The sequence below is a fragment of the Falco biarmicus genome, chromosome 7, assembly GCF_023638135.1.
Source record: "Falco biarmicus isolate bFalBia1 chromosome 7, bFalBia1.pri, whole genome shotgun sequence".
Lineage (NCBI taxonomy): Eukaryota > Metazoa > Chordata > Aves > Falconiformes > Falconidae > Falco > Falco biarmicus.
In genome coordinates, this window is record NC_079294.1 from 45,965,682 (window position 1) to 45,987,901 (window position 22,220).

The 22,220-nt window shown below is 40.5% G+C and overlaps 1 protein-coding gene across 1 annotated transcript in view; it reads right to left on the minus strand.

Annotated features, from left to right (window-relative positions):
- Positions 1–815: 815 nt before the first annotated feature.
- ASPG (asparaginase) overlaps positions 816–22,220 on the minus strand; it is a 47,059-nt gene continuing 25,654 nt past the window's right edge. Inside the window, exons 9-16 of the mRNA XM_056346936.1 lie at positions 20,901–21,014; positions 17,753–17,872; positions 16,615–16,710; positions 15,545–15,708; positions 9,126–9,212; positions 3,374–3,473; positions 2,993–3,051; positions 816–1,254 (exon numbers count right to left, since the gene is read on the minus strand). Of these exons, the coding sequence (XP_056202911.1) occupies positions 2,998–3,051; positions 3,374–3,473; positions 9,126–9,212; positions 15,545–15,708; positions 16,615–16,710; positions 17,753–17,872; positions 20,901–21,014 (735 nt within the window). The 3' untranslated portion in view covers positions 816–1,254; positions 2,993–2,997. The remainder of the gene's footprint in view (positions 1,255–2,992; positions 3,052–3,373; positions 3,474–9,125; positions 9,213–15,544; positions 15,709–16,614; positions 16,711–17,752; positions 17,873–20,900; positions 21,015–22,220) is intronic.

The window sequence follows — 22,220 nt, forward strand, 5'->3', positions numbered from 1 at the left end:
TTTTTGTGACCATAGTGAAGAGGCACACTACTCTTCACACTAAAAGACATCAGGCATTTTTATGTTGTTTGGTTTTTAACTGGAGCATATACAGCATCTCCTCAGACTACATGCACAGTTACCTTTTTTAGGGGGATCTGGTACGCAACATACCTTGGGAATCTTTTAATACTAGCAGGCTCAGCAAGTAGTCCATGCAGCTTTTCTCCATGATAAGAATAGCTGTGGGAAGGTTGAAGAGTATAAAGGGGAAAAAGAAAAAAAATAAAATATCTGCACTTCAAAGATTTCCTTCAGATGAAGCAGATAGAAAATCCACATAGATTACTGCAGAAGCTGTAGGTGAAATTACAAGTTGCCATCTCAAATATATGCATTTGCCTGAAGTATTCTTTACGTTTACATATTCTAGGGCAGACACAGCTGTAAAGATACATACTGCTTCTTTTCTTTAGTCTGAAAGTGTTGGGACTTTAAACTTGGGGTCTGTTAATACTGGGATCACATTTACAGTCCAAAGAATTATGTGTCCAGTATGTAGCAATCTTGATTATGTTCCGGTCAGGATGTGGGAAAGATGCTATTAGAAACAAAACAATCAATTCACTTAGACAGTCCCACAAACAGGCTTTATGGCATCTGCCTCCTACTCATTTTAAGTGAGGTTTTATAGTGACACATTGGTGAAGATTAGTACACAACTGCAGGCAGATGCCCATGACTGATTCAATTGTTTGCACTGACACTCACAATTGCTGTAATTGCAACTGAAGTGATACAAGCCATTGCAAAAAGCAGACAAAGTGAAACCAACATTGTTCCTCAGAGATTTTATTAGTTGAAACCCAGAAATGCATAAACCGCTGTTTTTTCTCAGTATGAATTCACCACAGCATTTCCATTCGCTATGCCTGCAATACTGTCCTCATTGATTTAACATAAGATTCAAAAGGCCTCTTTAAAAACAGAACTTGTACAGTGAAGGCAATACATTCCAATACATTCGCATACATTTGCTTGTTTAAAAAGGTTACTTTTCAAAAAAAGCGATTAAAAGATAAAGCAGCAAATAATTTTTTAGAAAAATTAGTAAGGACTTAATGTGATCCTAAAGAATATTTCTAAGCTCTAGCTTTCCTGTATGCTCCAAGCACAGCTACCATTGTTCCTTTGCTCTTTTCCTCCTGCAACTGCCTAATGCCAATAATGTTCAAAGCCAGCATTCTGAAGAGGAGCGACCATCTTCTACAGCCTCTGGAGAAAGAGAAAATGTGTGTTTAGAACTAAGCAGCATCCAAAATCTTCCTGGGGAGAGATTAATTTGTAGCCTGCCAAGCAAGTTCTCATGTGGTACTGAAGACTTCCTTCAGACTGCCTACACTACTGGTGGCCCAGTCCAAAGGGACTAAGAGATGATCCGTGAAGGAGTCGAGGATTTAAACACATTCCCTCCCCACATCTCTTACAAAAGAAAACTGACTTTCGCAGAACTATTTCACTGAAAAAGGAAATCCCCTTGCAACCTCACCCATATTCTAAAGGTATTTTTAGCATCTTCATACTGGACACTGGAAAACTTCCATTTAAATGCTTGAGACTATGATTATACCTAATCCTTCTCTACTAGCAAAAAAAAAAAAACCACAACCAAAAACCACCCAAAACTTTACAGGAAAGCAAAACCTGCCAGATTGTGTCCTATGTTCATTTAGACCAGTACACAGCGATTCAAAACTCCTTTTGTTCCAGTTGCAGTTCCCCACTTATATAGACATTAATTCACTCACATCGACCAAATGGGACACACAACTGGCAAGGTAGCCATGGATGCAGCAAAACCTTTAAGCAAATTTTGTGTTAAAGGTTTTGCTGCATCCATGGCAATGCATTATATGCATCGCCATGGATGCATAAATAAATGCGACCATCTCCCCCCAGTATTTAAACTGGGATTAGAGTTGCCAATCTATTGGAGAAGAGAGATCTAAATCAACAACGTATTGCATCAGAAAGGAGTTCTGAGAAATAAAAACAGCAAGCGTTTTAAATGTCTCCAGTTACAGCACAGCACTGGCGAGGGTCAAACACCCAGACAAGTTTCCTATAGAGAGACCTGTCAGATGTGAGACGCTTTGAGCATGAGCCTCACACCCACCTCGTACGCTCACAGCCAGGGAAACACACCTTGCAGGTCCATGCTGGAGACAACCAGGCAGCTACATGAAGGCCTGAGTAAGAGAAAGGCCATGGCACTGCCCTGTCCTGGACCTGGAGGGGGGCAAACCCTCGGCAAAGCTCTCCGCTAAAATCCAGCCTCCTGCAGTCTATGCGTGGGATCCAGCTAACTCCTGTCTATTAAGAATCTGCCCCACAGTAGATTGACACGCTACAATCACGTTGTAACAACCACGGTGGTTGACTATGTCACACTAGAAGGTGAGCTGTATATGGTGCTCCGTTCAAAGCTCGAAGGAGAGCCCAGGTGGAGGTGCTGTAGGTACCACAGTAGCACCCTCCTGAGCGGGGTGACGTGCAGCCGAGCGGCCGTGATGGCCTTGCAACTCTGCCGGGGAAGGGTACATGCCTGGGCGGTGGGCACAGCACCCTGGCAGAGCGCCCAGGAGAAGGCATTCCCGTTTAACCCAGGCAAGCCAGAAGAGCCATTTATTGCAATGGGCCAACAGAACAAGACATCGTCACCCTCCTGGTACTATTTTGTAGCTTTTACATTCCCAACCAAGTTCAGAACCACACTGTGGAACACACCATAAAAAAGCACTTCCAGGCTCAGGCAGAAAGAGGAATAAACATTAGTCCCATTCTACAAAGAAAGATTAAAGTACTCAGAGTTGTATCAGAAACTGAGGCAGGGACAGCAGCCGAACCCAGATGCCCAAGGGTGAACTAGGGCTTAAATAAAAAATCCCCCTTCATACATGTATATGCCCATCCATACGTGTCAGAAATCTCGCACCTGAAAAACTGATCTTACCTTCTTTACTGCCTTTGTCTAAAGAGTTCAAGAATGTTCTTACGCCCTGTAGCCTCTGCCTGTAAGTAGAAACATGAATAAATCTTGCCATCCTGTGCACCAGGACATGCAAATATTTACTTGTGGGAAGTAAGACTATGTTACTAGAAAATAATTAAAATCCAATTTGAATTTTAATTCCTCTGACATAGATGAGAAAATTCTGGCTGCAACAATTTATTACTTCAGAACAGCACCAGATTTGAGTTTGTAACAAATTCTAATCTGGTTTATAGTCCCCAAAGTAGCATTTACTTTTCCCAAACTAATATCATCCTACAGCATGCATTATTACTCACACAGCTAGCATGCCACATGGGGTACAGTCATATGCACACTTACTACTTGTAGGGCATTCCTGCCATCATAACCAGTTTGCTTCAGGTCTGCACCAGCTAGGTACCAGGCATACAGCCCATCCATATCACCTTTAGCTACAAGGCTGAAAAAAAGAAAATAATTAATATTGGTTCTAAATCTTTCGGTCCATTGCAGTGTGCTCCTGGGTCCTGTCAATTAGCTCAGCAGGCAAACGCTGAACCAGAACAGGCTCAACATGGCTGCCAGGGGAGAGAAGTAAGTAAAGGAACACTGTTACAACAGCTTTGAATAGCTGAGCAAGCAACACAGCTTGATGAATCAGTTCCTTAAATTAATAAGGCTGTGCTATAAGTACTTACAACAGGCTAGTTTCACATAGTGGGTGTGACTATGACCAAAGGGGAAAAAAGTCATGCAGTTTCATATTTCACAACACAATATTTATCTCACGAAATAAGTTGGGGGGAGGGCAATGGCTAAATCGAGATGCAGCTGAGTGAGAGCACCAGCAGATGTGCTAGCAATCAGCATACCTTATTTAAAACCGCTAAGAAACCCCCTTCACCAGTTTGCATAACTACATTTGCTATCCGAAGTTATGACAGCACATTTATGTGATATCATTCAGACAGCAACAGCTAAATTTTTTTGAGTTTTGTAAGATAATTTGTAAGATTTAAATGGGCAGCAAGCAAAAAAAAAAGCTTTTTAAAGTTGACCTCTATCCAACATGTACAACAAGCAAGAGAAAGGATCAAAATTAATCATATACAAATAAGTAAATTAAAGATTTCAGAGTGATGTACATCGCACAGTTTCTTCACACATCTGCCAGTAGTCTCATCCATAATACTTAAGGTTCGTTTAAAACTTTTTTTTGTGGTAAAAGAAGAGCTAACAGCCTGCGCATATGCAAAAGCATGGCCACCTGGACCAAGCCTGTAAATGGGCTGATCTGACAGCAAGGCTGGGAGGACCACCTTCGGTTTTCTCAAGATACCAACATCTATCAGGCTTCAGACCTGCACTTGCTGTGTGCTCGCAGGTTGCTGCAGCAGAACCATGCCGATCATCATCCAGCGAGGCTGAATCTCATTAAGAGAGGGGGAACCCTCCCCAAAATTATTAAGCCCAGAGCTTGCTGCCTTAAACAGTGCTTGCTGTGGGGAAAAGGCATACTGCTGGCAGCAGGGATGGAGGATGCTGACAGGCTCCTGGGCATGACAACCAAGCCATGCAGACCTGGTGGAGAGTGGAGAAGGCTGGAAGATGCAAGGGGCAGACAGTCAGGTAAGTTTATGGAAGAAACTGTGAAAGCAGGGCTGCAACATTCACTTCTCTGCTAGGCTGAAATCACTTCTGTTGTTGATTAAATCTCTTAAGTACCTGAAAAAATGTTTTTAGGGGAGTGGAAGCCTCTCTAATTGCAGCAGCCTGAGGAGAAAGTCAGAGAGAGGCTTTTGCTTACAGCAGTCCCAGAGGTTGGGCATGAAAAGGGAAAGCAAATGGTCTCTGTCTGTGCTCTTCCACGCAACCCCACCAACCCTGAGGCAGGGCAGAAGACCTACAGCTGGGGCCTTTGGGGGACAGGGAAATGGCAGTGGGGTGCTACAAGGTTTAACAGTGCTTCAGTCTGACATCACGAAGGAAAGGATCAATAAATCACTAAAGAATGCCATGACAAAAAAAGGCCCCTCAGAAGCAATAAGGAAACAGGGGAAGGCAAAGGAGATCTGACAGGAAGTTCAGTGGGAAGTCCTTAAGGAAACTGCAGGAAAAAGTAAACATTAATAAAGCATAAGCATTAGTAAAGCAGAGAAGAAATTGCTTAGCAGCCACTTCTGGGACGCAAGAATTATCTCCATTTACAAAGACTAGTCTCTTGCCGTTGACACTGGAACATCCCAGAATTGAGGAACAAACAAAAAGCCTACCTAGCAAGTGAGAGTTACAAGCATCTCCAACACTGGACAGGAAAGCATTGTATTTATATAAACCGAATCTCATCATTCAGCCACGTGCAAAACAGACACCACTTTGGGCAAAGACCATCACATTTAGAAATATTACCGACTGACATACCCAGGGCAACTCAGCCAGCATCGCTGCTAGCAGCAAACAAGGATGACTGCACTTACTTGAAAACTAACTGCCTAATAGCACCTGTTCAGAAAAAGTAATTTGACCCATACTGCTAGAGGTCAGAACTGTGAAGTGGTCTCCTTCCGTGACATTAGAGCAATCCAAATACACAGAAGTATCTTCAATTTTGCAGCAGCCATTTACTGATCAAGTGAGGAAATGTGTTCCAAGGGGACTGTGACCCAGAGAACAAAAAGTGATGTAGCTTGTGAGGAAATTTAGATACCACTCTAAATGGAAGATACCTACTATTCACTGAATTGATTATAATCAGGAACACCACAAAACATTTTCTCCAACTCCAGATCTCCATAGTCAAGCCGTATGCATCTGTATTTCCTTTACACGCTGTAAGTATATTTCACACAGTCAAATACATACACAGGACTTCTCAACATACACCACAGGCACCTTTGCTCTCTATTTTTCTCAAAGATATTTATGCCAATCAATTCCAACTGCAAATGCATCCTCTAAGCAGGAAGTCTATAATTTTTATATCACAAAATGGAATAAAAGTAACTTCAATATACACTTATCAGGACGTTTAAAACCTTCTCGGTCCTAATTCCTGCAGGCACTTTTATCCTTCCTCCCCCAGCCTTACCCACAAAGTGTATGTTAAGTTGAAGAGACATCTTATTCTGAATGTTGGTGCTTTTGAAAGGTTGCATCCTTGTATATCATATCATTTTATGAAATCTAAGAATATGAAAGCAAAAGCTGGTCTGGCTTCATGCTGCTATTTAATTTTGTGAAGTACAGGCTTGAACAGAGTATCTCAATTCTATACAGTTGTTGGGTTTTTTTCCTTTACAAAACAAGCACAAAGCAACTGTTTACCAACACCAGAACTTGTCAAGCCTTCAGAATAAGTCTGTGTCCCAATTTATCTCATCATGGTTTGGTTTTGTGGACAGATGACAATACTACCACAATGTGAGAAGAAGTTCTGACATTTTTAACAGATAACTAACATTCAGATCTCTTTCTCATTTCAAAACAAAGCCATGAACCAGATACCAAACATCAGCAAGAGATTCTAAAAATCAGGCTAACACCAGCAAATGAAACCACGAAAGAACCGATTAACTAGATCGTCTTGGCTGCACCTATATGCATCTCCATGTCCTATACAAGATCCCACTGATACTGTCCAACTCTCAGTTCTGGTTGGTAGTCCTTTCCTTCTCAAACATCACCAATGCCAAAGGAGCACATTTATTTTTATTTTGTTTCCAAAACCTTCCAACTGAACTATTCTATTGTATTCTAAAACCATGAGTCTAAACAGAAGGAAGCTGAGGAGACAGAACACACAAATCAATGTTCCAGGTCTTTTATGAAAGCCAGTTTGAGGGTAGGTAAGGAGCAAGGGGGAAAAGCATGGTTATGGCTTCTGATTCAGAAAGAACTGTATGGGAGAAAAAAAGTTAGCTAAGTGCAGCATCCCAGAGCTTATCAGAAAACAAGCAGAAAACTCCAAGTAGTTGACATACTGCCTTGGTGACAAATTCAGACGGGTACAAATTGCAGCTTAAAGCATATTACAAGATAAAAGAGATGTAGGAAAATAATTCGAATTAGACAGAGGGAAGATGTTATAAACAGCTTGTTCTATAAGCAGCCTGACCATGTGAACATGCTGACTGCCTGAAGGTGCTGGTGCCTGCAGCGAGAAGACTTGAAAGGGGAAAGTAAAGAGGTAGGACAGAGAAGTGAGCCTCAGCATGCTGGGAAAAATGACTGTATCAGTAAGGTACATCTTCTGGAGTATCCTTAGATGATCTGAGACATTTTGGCAGGAGGACAAACACCAGTACCTTGGATTGAATACCTTTTCAGCATCTGGATAATGCTCTGTGGAAACAGTCCACCTTGGTACAAAAGACTGTGCCAGGCCCTCTCAGAGGAACGAAAGCCCTGCAGCTTTGCAGGAGCAGTGCAGGGAAGACCACCCTTCACAGACACCTCAGTGCTGTCTGGGGGCCTGGCTGCTGCCTCAGGCGGGCTGTGCTCCTGGCTAGCCCATGCAGTGACATCCGTCAGCGGGCACTGCTCTGGCGCGGCTGCTACCCCAGCTGCCAGCCAGGAGAGATCCATGGCCCTGGCTCCTAACCCCACCGAGGCAGGAGCCCCCTCCCCTCTCACCCCGAGTATGCCACTCTGTGCTGAGTCCTCATGCAGCCTCTGCACACACACACACACGCTCCTGCCCTCTGTTTGGAAGATTTACATTGGTTTTATCCTGAATTTATTACCATCAATGCACATTCTAATTATCTTAAATGTTTATTACCAAAATACAAGCTTTGAACAACAGGAGATCATGCAATACAGACAGAGTGTATGATAGTCCCTAAAACGCTGGAACAAACTGCATCAGAACCATGTTTTGTTTAAAGGACCCTTATTCCCTTTTTTATTTTTCTGGACATACTACTCCCAGGTCAGCTAGCCAAACTGGTTCTGCATGTGGCACCAGGGCTAAGGAAGGGGCCAATTTATTTGCAGAGGAATGTCATTCCCTAAGCCACTCCTCTCACCTTCTTGGGATGGGAACTATGCAAACCAAGGTTTTAGTTCTTCCCTATCACTTGCAGTGCCCTGGGAAGCACATACTTTAATTCATGGTAAAAGCCTTATTACCCAGTCTCCTCCGAGCGCGTTATGAAAATGGAAACACTCCAGCTAGTATTTCTAGATTCTGGAATTAGTCTAAGGACAGCGTCCAGTCTCTATACAGAAAACACATAAGCTTAACCTCAACCTTGTTTTGCTGACAATATAGAGCACTGGCTGGTCCTTGCAAGTCTCATGGCCTCCTGCCAAGTCCCGATATAAAGGCTGGTACTCCAGGTTTTTTTGGTTTTGAGAAGAGAAGAAGAAATGAAGTGAAAACTCAAGTAATTTTAGAACATACATGAAAACTTTTCACAATTTGCAGAGTAATTTGCAATTCAGGACCAGTATTAGAAAAAATAAAATCAAGCATATCTTTCTTCTCATAATATATATCCACATCATCAGACCACCTCATGTATTAAAAGCAACTGTATGGAAAACCAGCTTTAACAGAGGGTTATATCCTCTTAAAGTTAAATATAGAGATGGTGAGCAGTTGTGCAAAAGTTTTGGGGTTAAAGCTATTTGTCTTTTTTGGTTTTTTAGTTATTTTTAAGAAAAATGTTCTATGCTAGAGTAGAAGATATTCCCATATAAGTGAAAATTGGATTATAAGGAAATAAAAATGATGTGCTTTGTGCAGCTTTATTCTCAAATAGAGATGCTATTAAATCACACCTTGCATAGCCTCCTCCTCACCCTTCCTCAGTGAAAGTGCTTGAAAAAATGGGGCATATTTCCTTCCAGTTCATGTATCCCCTTGATGCTTTCTACTTTGGAGCTCTCTTGAGCTAGTGGTGCTCCAACGCAGAGCTGATTCTTAATGTCATCAATTCATGTGTTTCCTCATTATTAGTCTAGCACAGCAATAGCCACATCGCGAGCCAGGAACCCAACTGTTTCTTGGAAGTTGTCTACACACTGTTCTCCATTCTGAGAGTCTCTTCTGAAAAACCATCCCACTCCATCCCAATTTTAGGGCCGCCTCGCCTTATATCACATTTACCTGCAAAGTATTGTTCCAATGTTCTCCAAGTCAGGGCTCGAAAGGTGCGCTCCCGTATCTTGTAACACACGAATCACTTGTATGTGCCTTTATGAAGGGAACAGAAAAAACGAAGAAAGTGTCTTGACCAGTAGGTAGGTGGGGGTTTCTCCCCCAAAATTCAGCATTACTGATATACACAACCAGTGAAAATTCTTGTATGGTATTCACTGTGGTCACAAAACAAAGGAATCTTCTCCAAGGTGACAGAAGTAGTAAACAGGACTGACACTGCTCTCCCTAACAAGAAATCATTCACATACTAAGTGCGTGGAAGTGTTAAGTTCAGCTCTGAAAACGAAGGGGATGCATCCTCTTCAAAGAATTTTTGTTTTCTTCACCTTAGTACTAGCTTAATTTAACACTTGAAATTTTAGTGATTGAAATACATGCAAACAGTAAGGACATTTATTACATAGCATCATTCCTGTAATTTACAGACTACAATGCCCATATATATCAGTCTTAAAATTTATGTCTTGCACATAAGCAATGAATCTTTAGGTTAATGTAGAAGCTAATCAGGTTTTTAGGGCTTTAAAATTATGCTAAGTATTCTTACACACCTCCCACAAAAGCACATCTTTTCCTAACCTCCTCCTCCTGATACCTTGATTATTTATTTCTACCTGGAGTCTTCAGAAGGTCTTTCTTGTCCTTTCCTTTGAGATAAAGGGACAAATAGTTATTTCAGCACTACCAGCCAACGCCTATACCTTAGTCAGACACTTGAGGAAGTCTATGGAAAAGGCCAGCCTTTAAAGGTACTGTTGTGGGTAGAAAACAATATGACAGATGAAAAATGTGCAAAGTAAGTTTTTCACAAGTGACCTAGCGAAAGGTTTAGAACTAGGTTTGAAAAGGAGGTGACAGTATGCTCCTCTGCTAAACAAATGATCTAGTTTACAAATCCAAACACAGGGGTTTTTTTCTCCAGAAAGACCATGACAACACCAGTAGATCAGGAATAGTTCCTCTTTTAAGTCAGTTGCTACACCGTTAACACTTCAAAATAAAGAGTTAGACGTATCATTGTAATAGGAAGTATATTGGCTTTCCCAACCCATTACCTAAAACCTGATCTGTATTAATTAAAAAATAAGCTCACATACACTTTCTGTTTAAATCACTTGCATTTTCTTGGAGGTAGCCATGGGCCTTTCCATTTTAGAACTGAACTAAACTGCTTATCTAATCCCTCTGCCTCTTCTTAGGAAACTCTGTCTTGAATGAGAAGTTACTTTACAGTTATCCATATTAAGCCTATGTAAGCTTGTATGTTTCATACAAGATCTTAATTATAAACTAAACAAAGAACTGTACAGATGCTACAGGAATAATCTTGCTGTTCCAAACACAGGTTTTTTAACCTACCAGAGATATTTTTTTAAAAATTGTACTGCTTAATTGACAGCCAAAAAAAATATTTTTTTAAAATAATCTTTGTTTCAAGGCAAAGCGTTGCTGAAACACCACATGCCACAAGTTTGTTCAGTTATCTAAAATATTTTCTCAGGTGGGTCCCTTACGATATGACTCTTCATCCACAAGTATCTTCTTGAACCAGCAAATAATGGCACAGCTTCCTATTTTTCAATCTGTGGTGAAGAATTAATTCTACGTGTATGAATTTTTTTAGTTCAGTCTTAGGCAGAACAGTGATTAGCTGAAAAGAAATTTGACCTAAAATAAAGCAGAACATGTCTGTTCACTCAAGCTCGCACTGGGTCCAGAACTGAACATGGGGTGTGTCTGCTCACTCTCCTGCCTCCTTTCTCATCTTATACTCAACACTTTTTAAAAGTAAAAGCTATGCTATGGGACAGCACTAAAAAATAACAGGCACCAAAACATGTAATGCTGTGCGGTATCTTCCCTCAACGTGCTTCTCCTATGAGGTCTGTATCTCTGGATTCCAGTGAAGAGCCAGGCTTTTTTCCCCCCCCCTGTTGTAACAGGTTACTCCTCACTAGTAGTGAGATTCCCTCCAGAAAGCACTTTGTGTCCCACCTACACCACACAACCATTACTACTCTAAGTGGGTCTCTAAATCTTTGACACAGATTTGGGAACATTTACCCCACACATTTAATAGAGCAAATTTAAAATGAGGTAAAATGTAGTTTGAAACAAAGTAAATCTTTAAGTGTTGAAGCTAACAGTGTTTACAATAAATACTTAAAATAAAGCATTTCTAAATAGAAATACAATGTCCCAATGACTGGGAAACATTCAAACTCATGTTTCTTGATATGGTGGGAAGGAGAGGAAGAGTTGTACACCACTGTTTGATAAGGAAGGGTAAGGGAGAGGAAGAACAGGGACAAATAGTAACATGCAACTTAGAAGTGTTAAATTTAGTACAAAGCACATGTGTCCAAGAAAGCAAACTGACTACCTCTCACATTGTCATCACTCAACATGAAAACTATGCAGGAGGTAAGTTGCACTACAGCTTGTTCCTGCTTGCACCCAAACGGTATCTATGTTCTGCAGAAACTTAAGCCCTCTCCAGAGTACCACTTCTGCTGCCTTGTACCTACCACGAGAGCATGATTCATATTCCAAGAGGCTGGCTGCGAATTTTCTGATACTGTTGTGTCTTGGGCACATGAGAGGTATTTGTCTTTCTAAGCTGTTTCTCTAAGCACTGCTCTCCTGTGGCTTTACAAAAGTCTCACAAGGGTCACAGTTTATGAAGTTCAGCTGATGTCATGAGCCACGAACTTCTTGGGAATGGTTCAAACACAATTCCTTTTCTAAGGTGACAGCACAAACCCAAGAGCAGAACAACTGCTGGACAATGAAAGTTTAAGGTGTAGAGGGAAGGCCAATGCCACCATGTCAGCCTGGGGTGCACAGCTGCTTGTCCAGTCTAGCTCCAGCTGATAATCAAAATCATGAGGAGCTGTTGTCACCTATGACTTGTTCCTGACTCTTCCTTTTCTTAGCGCACTGTTACAAAAATCCTGGCTCTCTGTCAGACCTAGGCTATAGAACCAACGCTACTTTGTGTGTGTTCCTTAAGTTAGCCTTTTGATACTACCACTGTCATTCATCCACTCTCTGAAGGGAAAAAAATAGACAAAAATTGTTCCTAGTGTCTGCTGCCTAGATTCCATTACTGATAACACTGGAGATAAAAACCCCAATGTGTACTAATATTTTAATGGATTAATAGCAAATGAAGGTCTTCAACATTCGCTGCGATGAGCAAAGCCTGAGTTCCCGATAAAGACACCTGAACCTTGAGCAGTTCACCAGGGCTCTGGATCCAGAGCACTTGAGGTGCCGTGCAGTACGTATCATCTCAGGCCTTGACTTGGCAGACACTTCGTAGAAGTGAATCAACTTCAAAAGGGATGAATCACACATGTGAAATTAACACGCAAGTAAGAGTCTGCAGGATTGGGGCCTTAGGGTGCACACCTTCCACCAACTCTCTTTAAAGAAATGCAGGTGTGATGTATATCCAAACTTGACTGGCTTCATTCTTTTTAATGCTTGCTCCCCTAGCAACTGGAATGGTTACGGCAGGATCAGCTTAGTTTCACTTGTTTGGTTTTCTGCACGGTATCAGTGGGAATTTTATGCTGAAATACTGTAAGGACGGTCTTCAGTGCACTTCTGGAGTCGGTGGTGGTTAGATTTTCACTCTGCCTTAGATTTCCTGAAGTAATGTAAATGTAACCTTGCAAAATATCAAGTATTTAAATTCATATTTATGTGGGAGGTAATTTTACTGTCTCTAATCTGATGTTCTCACAGCACTGTATAAGCAACTCCCCATTTTCAACCTTTTACCACTGCTCTACAAGTAAATGGAAGTGCTTTTACTACATATAACATACACAATTTTTATTCAAGACATTTTCCTGCTTAGAGAGTTTCTGTTATTAAAAAAATATTATTCTATTGTCTTGAAAATGAATTATCCCTTGAGGGTACTCTAAGAAATTAAAGGAATGCTACTGATTTTGATATGTCAAGCAACTGGCCTAAATTAACAGTGGTCTGTTTAGCTTCATGCATAAAGTGAATGAGACTACACACAAATTGCACAGTTACAAATGAAAAAGCGGAAATGCAGTGGTTTATTTCTTATTTAGAAAGGGACTCCACATTTTACCATCTAAAGAAACAAAGAGAGAGTCACTTAAAGTAAAAAAATTTAAGAGACTAGCATTGATATAGATCAAGTTGCTGGTCTACCAGCTGACAGTGCTATGTTAAGAAGCTTTTAAGAAGAGACATCTTTACAAATTATTAAATGGATCATCTTTGCAAATTATTAAATGGAAAAGAGAAATCAGTCATTGTTATATACATTTGCATGCTAGGTTAAAAGGCAAGCCACTGAGAAATGTGACATAAAAAACTGGAAGAAAGCTATTTTTAAGATGAGTGGATACTATACTGCAGTTAAATGCCAATTAAACAAATACTAATTCCCAGAATATGGGATTAAGCTGATGCAATATTCAGTAGAATTGAGAAAGTTACAATATTAAACAGTTTAAAGCATTCACTGCTCATTAAGATCAGTTTTCCCCCTTCCTTCTCTGCCACTTTGTACACTGCATCAGGATAAACCCTCTACTTTGAGCACACAACTGTTTAATAAATAGAATTTAAATATTTCTGTAGCAGAAATCTTTATAGTGGGTATCTAATTATGCACATCTACAGCTGTCTGATCTTTACCATTCTCCTTTATGTGCTTATCAGTGTGAAATGCAGGGTGAGTACACAGCAGATCGTAAGTACACATTTAGGAGATTAGTTCTAAGTCAGCTCTTCCTCTCATTCCAACAGTAGAAACAAAAAGAGAAACTGAAAATGGTTATGGTGCAGTTTCCTTTTACAATTCCGTACATCCAAATGGGTGTGCAGTTTTAAAGAGCTTAAGAGTCATAGTAGGAGTCTAATATAGGAGTGGCAATGCTAAGGAATCCAAATAACAAGCTCATGTGAAATTCCTCAGGCGGTAGATGGGTGTGGTAAAAAAAGTAGGTGCCTGATTTGCAGGAACATCTAATGTTATCTAATGCTTTAGCATTTTCTCACATTGGACCAGAGCCATCTCTATTTAGCTGCGAGGTTATTTGTTTGATTTGCTGTTGGGCTTGTTTTTGCTTCAAGACTTTAAGGGTTTGCCACTGAAAGGCTTATATATTCATGAGATAAAGCAACAACTACAAAACCATAGGGGACCATGCACTAGGTATGGCATTAGCACCGTGTGGCCACACAGGACTTCAAGTATCAAGTTAATAGAGCCTGTTGAGTTTTCTACATCTGGTCTTTGAGACAGAAAAAGCCTGTAATACGTTATTCCGGCAACCAATGCAAAACCAGGACTGTCAGACCTCCCAGGGAGCTAGCTCCAGCCTGATAGACCAGGTGAACTTGTCAACGTTAGAAAGCTGTAGGAGTATTTGGGGACAGACATCCATAAAGACCATGAAAATCCTATCACTCCAAGCGCCTTTGCAGAAAAAAAACCTCCTCTCCTGCCATCATATAGACTGAATATGAGATAAGGACCTGAAAGTGGATCAAAGAAACAAGAAGAGATCAGGGCAAGCAGCTTCTAACACGTTAGAGACCAATGGCTCTATGATCCCCAGGCTATATAAACTAAGTGTTTTAAAATTAAACTTTGGTAACTGATAACTTTTATATTCTGTGCTACGGCCGTTCCTTAGGAGTATACAATATGGAAGAGACCAGTAAATCGCCTGTCCATGACTACCATTCAAGCACTTCCGACATCCAGAACAACAGGAAAAGGAAATCCACAAAGCAGGCAGAGCTGTGCAGCCAGCCCATATAATTATGAGTGGGTGGAAGGGAAAAAAAAAATATATCAAAAACCCAGTCACCCAGCGAGAGAGTCAGGAAAGCACCGGTGGAAGGGAAAGATTAAAACATGTTAGCCAACCAGTATATTTTGTGCCAACTGAAAACAGCCTGATCTTGATGAGAAAGGGGAGGGCAGAAAGCAGCCAGCCAGCCCTTGGTCCTGCACCCTGTCTTCTGACAGTCAAAAGGAGTAATCAGTTTGGCTCTGTTTTATAAGGAAGCATCATAACAAAGAGTGGAGTCCTGAAATAATGGTCAATAATAATTTGTTTACCTTATGCTCAAATTCTGCATGTGTATCAGGTTATTTGCTTTCATTTAATATTATTTTAAGAAGATCTTTAAATCTAGGCTAGTCACAACCTTTGAAGTGAAGCTGGTTTGAGTTATTTTAACTACTGTCATTCACACGTGACTCCTGAGACAAAATAAAACCGAAACACAGGGATGGACTTTAAATCCAAAATGACAAAAGGTTTATAAACTTTAGAGTGATATATAAATTATTTTGTTACCTGAACTTAATCGCATTGAGCAGTGGGGTAGATCCATATCTGTCTCTAGCATAAACAGTTGCACCAGATGTTAACAAATACTCAACTAATGGTAAATGCCCTTCAGAGGCTGCAACATGAAGTGGGGTTCGGCCATCGTAGTCTCCACAGCTCAAGTTTCCACCCTACAAAAGGACAGATCCTTTGCATGCTAAAAAGATAATGGCTGCACATTAAGTTGTTGGTACAACAGTAGATTCACATTTTAGTTCTGCCACCAAACTGTTAAGCTTGTCAACCTTACTTAAGTTTTATCTTGTAGTGTTTTTTTACCACCAGTAAAGATACCTGTTCCACCTTCTGTACGTTCCCCCCCTACACGTATTCTTATTACAGCCCCTTCAGATATGCTCTTTATTGCAGTATGCCATACAGCAGCTTTGGGCCTACAGCCTGCCAATTTTACTTGTATTAGTTTATTGTTATTTTCAAGATATATTTATCCTTTCTCAGTTACCAAAGTCTCAAGAGTAAGGTAAACCAAGGCAAAGAAAAAACAAGCAAACAAACAAACAAACAAGAGGGGTGCAGAAGATGATGCAGGGAGATGCCTGGGTTTTTTTTTCAGGTATAACCCAAGCTAGAGCTATAGGGAAAGCCAAAAATCCTGAATTAGCACTGCGCTCTGCTTTGCTTAAATGCAATTTTCAAGCTGCTTTTTTTTTTTTTTTTAAATCATGACAGATTTACGTCCAAAAGCTGGATATTATGAATATGCATAAAGTTAAGTGAAAGAAAGCAGCACAAACCATTTTAAAGTGTTCCAAAGTTAGTAGATAAGAACTTGCATTTTAATCTATCTGTATTTTCACAGTTCAAAAGAAAATGTAAACAGCTGAGAACCAGATAGGGGAAAGAACGTACCAGTTTTGAAAGGCAAAGACTGAGAAGCCTAGAAACCAATTGTATCAGTCAAAGCACCTTGATTCTAAGACTTAGGTAGCTGCTTTCCAGTGAGCATAGCTTCCTCCTGTCATTTACAGCTCTATTTAAAAACTCATGTTTTATACAAACTGTTAGTTTTACATTACCATTTCTGCTATGGATCTCAGTGCATCTATGTCACCCAGTTTAGCTGCAGCACAAGCCAAAGGTGGAGTTAATGCATCTCTTATGGCTTCTAACTCCTGAAGAAACAAATAAAATGAAACATTCAATATCAGCCTCACCTCTAATGTGATTGATGCCCAAGTCAAAAAAACCCCTCTGCCCTTGCTTTCATGTAAAGTTTCCAAATCAGTCATTTGGATATTTAAAAATGGTAGCATTTAATTTTTGGAAGGAAAGAAGTCTCATGTTTATTTTACATTTTGTCAGTCTCACATCCATAAGATTTATATTTCTGCTTGGCAACACTACAATTACCTGATATCTATATATACCATGTAAGGTGCACACACCAATTACCATCTTTGTACTACCATAGTTGCCCATCAGAACAGTAAGAGAAACAGCACAGGTAGGAGCTGGAAAAGACCGTATAGCCTAGTCTTCTCAAAACTGTATCAACTTTATTCATGTGATTGCTCCTAATATCCTCCTAAATATCCCCCCATTTCTCACACTTGAAGAACCATACATTCAGTATTCATTAGCCACTACCCATCTTCCCTGAAACCAAGCCAAGGGAAAAGCAAGTAGTTGTATCTTACAACCAAGACTGTATTTTCTGATTTTCCAGTCGGGAGGGACTAATTCTAAACACCACAAATTACACTTGTGTAGAGCTTCCTTAGTATCAGCCTTCTATGACTGCACATACAATGAAGCTGTTTTACCCATTATTATTTAGATTGCTCTAAAATACATTTGACCACAAAAATACAAAGTACTTTTTCATATCATTGATACCCTGAATTACAGCAACTGTCTGAGGCTTGTTATTGCAACCAGCCAGCCAAGAAAATAAACTCAAGATCGGCCTACAAAGAGGGGGGGAAAAAAGTTAGTGTTTTTAATTAAAAACATTTTCATGTTATGTTTGTCATTGTGTCCTTTCTCTCTAACCCAACTGGTTAGCTGGGACACTCCGTACTAAAAAAAAAAAAATAATATAAAAGCTCCAAAGTTCCATTTTTCTGTCAGCTTCTCCGTTCATCTTTAAGCTAGGTTCATTTAACTGAGTGTACAGCTTCACATGAGTTCAATTTTAAATATTTAAGTATATACCTCCTTGGTGCTGATGCTTAGAGATTTGGCAATCATTTGAATAAACTTGCTATCTCTCAGAGAGATCTTGGCTCCTGTGGGTACAACAGTCATTTCTCCTCTTAGATTCTCACTCAGCATCTGAAAAGCAAGCAATCAAATCCTTTGTTAGCAGAGGAAAAATATGGTAGTAGTCTAATACAAAACCTTAGGATCAAGTTAGAAAATTGTTCGGAGGAATTAAGGAAACTAATTGAATGCAGACAAAAGATTAAAGAAATAGTTACTGTTCCATGAAGACTGCAAGTTTAAAAAGACAAAAGCTGGGGGGGGGGGGGGGGGAAGAGGCAAATAAAATTTTCTTCCAAAGCAAAGAAACCAAAATAAACACATAACAAAACACCCCAATTTTTAGAGGATGCAGACAAAAGTTCCCTAGCGGCGTAAGCTGCAGCCTACTTAGAACCACAAAGATAGCGAGTAATTAGCAGAGCAAGGCTGAAGACCAGAATATTCTGAAATGCTGCCTGTTGCCAACATTCCCAAACCTTAGTCCTCCTACACAGACTGAGCACGTAGGACTCAAGACAAAGCCCAGTGCTGCCTGTGGACATTCATGTATTTCAGGGGTTTTCAAATGGCTCCATTAGCCCTGATTTTGTTAAAATCTGACTACATAGCCAGCTTTGCATGCAGAGGGTCTGCAGTAGTGCTAGTCATGCAATAGTAAAGCAGGCATGTAACAGTTTGCAGGATGGATGCATCCAATGTAACTGGGGAGGGGGAAAAACAACCAAAAAAAGGTCAGCCAATTCATGTGTAGAATGTGCTTGAATATGGCAATAGAGACGTGAAAATACTCCAAAAGACAGGTTCTGGGAAACCTGGAGAACAGAGAGACAAGCCAGTCATTAAGAATAAGCAACTGGTTTCCTCAATTCTGACAATTTTACATCCTGGCAGTCTTTCATGAAAGGTTGCTGATGCAGCTATAAAGCACGTAGTTATTTCAATTAGAATTTTAAAAAGCAGGATTGTGAAAGTTTGCGAGAAACAGATGTGATGTTGGAAGGAGGAATGCCCCAGGTTTACTTATGTCTAGGCATGCCCTTTATTAAAAAAAAACCCAAAACTCCAAGAGCTGACAACACTAGCTGTCTGCTGGAAGAGTCCCATATACATCCAACTCAGAGGATACCAACTGCTTTGGCGCACTTTTAGAGTTTGACAGGTTGAGATCATTGCTTTGCACAGGTAACCTTAGCAATTGGCACCTGTGCTAAATGCACCCAGTGCAAAGCCCTACGCGCCTTACTCGGTCCTACCAGCTCTGCAGCCATTTGCATGTGTCTGGGGGCACATTCCTTGCTTCTCCGTGTTGAAAGAGAATCCTAAAATAACCACGCCAGCTTCAGGACAGCTTCCGTCTCTTGGGAGACTATTGTTTGGTGATATGTTTAGCTGAAGATATTGCCACAGACAAATTTCCAGGCTTCCTTCTTCTCCTGGTCTCTACCACTCATTCTTGCCCAGGCAATACAGCGTGCTGCTCCCTTAGCTGTGCCAGCACAATTGTTTGTGGGTCTGTACAATGAGTCAAATGAGGAAATTAATCCTGCTTAACTCAAAGAAATAGCAAAAGTTATTTTGTTTTTCAAACCATATAAAGGAGGTCCCAGCACCACCACACAAAAACTAGGTAGCCCATTGCAAAGGACAGGACATGAAGATGCAGGAGTACCTTGTACTGTACCAGTGGCACTCAAAACATCTTGTCCTCAAGTCCTCACCTAAGTAAGTCAGCTACCTCACCTCAACAAACTGGATCTCAAATTAAGTTTAAACTTAAGACACCTAGACAGGAAGCCAGGTGGGACAGTTTCTCCTGTCCCAAGCCAAATAATCCTCCGTGCCGAAGATTAAAGTCTGCATTAAAAAAACAGGCTAGTATGTGTATGTCCCAGGGTCAGCGAGTGTGCCAGAGGGGCACCAGTGAAGAGCCTGGGTTTCTGAAGTGGATATACAGAAACCCATCCAATACCACTGCTCTTCAGACAGCATTATATCGCCTGTCAAGCATGTTCTTGCCAAAGTGTGCTCTTGCCATCCTCACTGAAGAAACACATAGCTGCTCCTCCTCTCATTTTTCAGAGCCAGGGCTTTAGCAAAGAACCGAAAGCTCGGAGTCTGAAACTCTGAGCATGGCAAGTGGTACTTCCAGCCAGCCCAGTTACAATCAGAGGTGTCCAAATGTTTGTCTCAAGAGCTGCTACTGGCTGGAAGATATTGAGCATGAAATGACGATCAAGTTTCAGTTTTAATAAAAACAAAACACCATCATAAGATACACATGTGCATGCAGTGCTTAAGTCTAGAGAGTGACTCATCATGATGTCATCTCCCAAAGTGTCAGGACTGTGATTTCACTGCATACAAGCATAGAAATACATGCATTCCTGCAGACTGCTGCTCCCCTTTCTGATTCAGAGCTGTATGTTCCTTGTATAAAAGGAACACTATATACAACTGCATAATTTGAGGGGCAAAGCCTCGATTAAGCACCACTGAACAGTAAGAACATTGTTAATGGGGTTATGATTCCAAATTCACTTACAACTGGTTCTTAGAATAATCTTCTGGGTTTTATGTATTATTTATAAAGTTTACCTCCTCTTAAAGAAACATAATCCAACACTGTCATGAGTAATGCTGCAAAGAAAGAGGCTGTAGGCAATACTTATTTTCAGAATTGGCTTTGTGTGAATGAGTCTGGGGTGAAATATTTCCCACACTAAGATCAATGACAAGATCTTTGCTGACTTCAGTAGGGTTGGGTTTCTGTCTCTCACATGAATTTCCCCTTACAGGTTTTTAGTACCAAAATGTTCAAGGTAGACTACTACCATTTCAAGATGGCATTTTTATGGCTTGATCATGGTCTCCACTTGACTTATGCAGAGAACTCTTTTCTCTCCCGATGTACATACATCCATTTGCCTAACAGTATTTTCCTTCATGCAAAAAAAAAATCCCACTTGCTGTTCACATTATGGCTCTGGAACCGATTGCTTTTACATGCAAGAGAGAAGCTCAAGGCATCCAGCTAAGCAGAAGTTAGCACAGTAGATGAGGAAGTTAAAGCCTTTCAAGGTCACACTCAAATATTTACCTGCCTCTTCTCCACCCAGCTAAGCTCACTCTTGCCAAGCGTGTATGACAGTTTAGTTAAGGCTGCCTCTGGTGTCATATCACCTCCAGGAATTACTCCAACATCAGCGAGAGTCTGAATAAAAAGGAATAATGATTCCAATTAGCATAGCATTCAGAAATACCTGCGTGTACAGAAAATGTATATGAATGATGAGTAGCTACACAGAATACAGTATGCAGCTGTGCCTCCCACTCTCTTGCTCCTCCTACCACCAGTGTAATTTTTGTATTTTTAGTTATCAAATACCAAGCAAATACTAGAGCCAGCTGAATAAAGATGACTTTTACTTTAAATTCCTTTTCATGCAATAACATTGAAGAATTCAACCAAACGTTTGCTACGGTCACTTACTATGCTAAAAGGGAAAGGTTACAGGTCCGTATCAGCTATCTGCAGAGTTGTCAGATTCCCTTTATTGAAAAGCTGCAGTTACTCTGTTTTAACCCAGTGGCATTTTGAACATTGCCAAGTAGGCTGTTCTCACACAGACATATTTACCATTCTTTTATGGGGCATTGCTTTGGATGAATTCCAGTGCTACAGCGTGCTCACAGCAGGAGTGTTTTCAGATCCTTTCAGGCTGTGCTAGCAGTGTATGATTTAGAACATACAACCAAAATATGTAATTTACACAGTTCTGACAAGAACAACTAAAAAAGATGACCTTTTTAACTTATCTTTCTGCTAGTTAAAAAAAAAACCCACAACCAAAAAAACCCTATCTGAACCAGAGCAAAAAGATCTTTGCTATAGTCAGCAAGCCCTTTAAGAGTACAGTGAGCAAGACAGCAAAGACAAAGACTGCAGATCACTTGTCACTAAATTGTATCTGGGCAAACACTTGGGCTTCTCTAAACCACAGACATCATCTTTGTCATGATGTGATGCCTCACAGTTAAGCATCTTGCAGTAGGTTTTTACGCAGCATTTTACTTTTAAATACCTTATATATAAACTTCAGCTTTGAAACTTGTGGCTTAACCAATATTTTTAGCAAGACACAGAGCCTTAATCAGCTCATTAACCACCTCTGAGAGCCCCAGACTAGCATTTTTAGAGGTCCCATGAGCAAACATACACAGAGAAGGTAAGATATATTTTCTGTAGTGCAGAGCTAGCCAAAGAACAGTTAGGGCTTTTTCAGCAGGTTTGAGAAAGAGGAGGAAGGGATTTCCCAGCTTCCTTCCTATACCTAAAGTCCCCTCAATTATAAGTTTCTACTGTGCAGATGGATCACAGGCCAGACATTCAGTTAATTAAAACAAACACTTCAAGAGA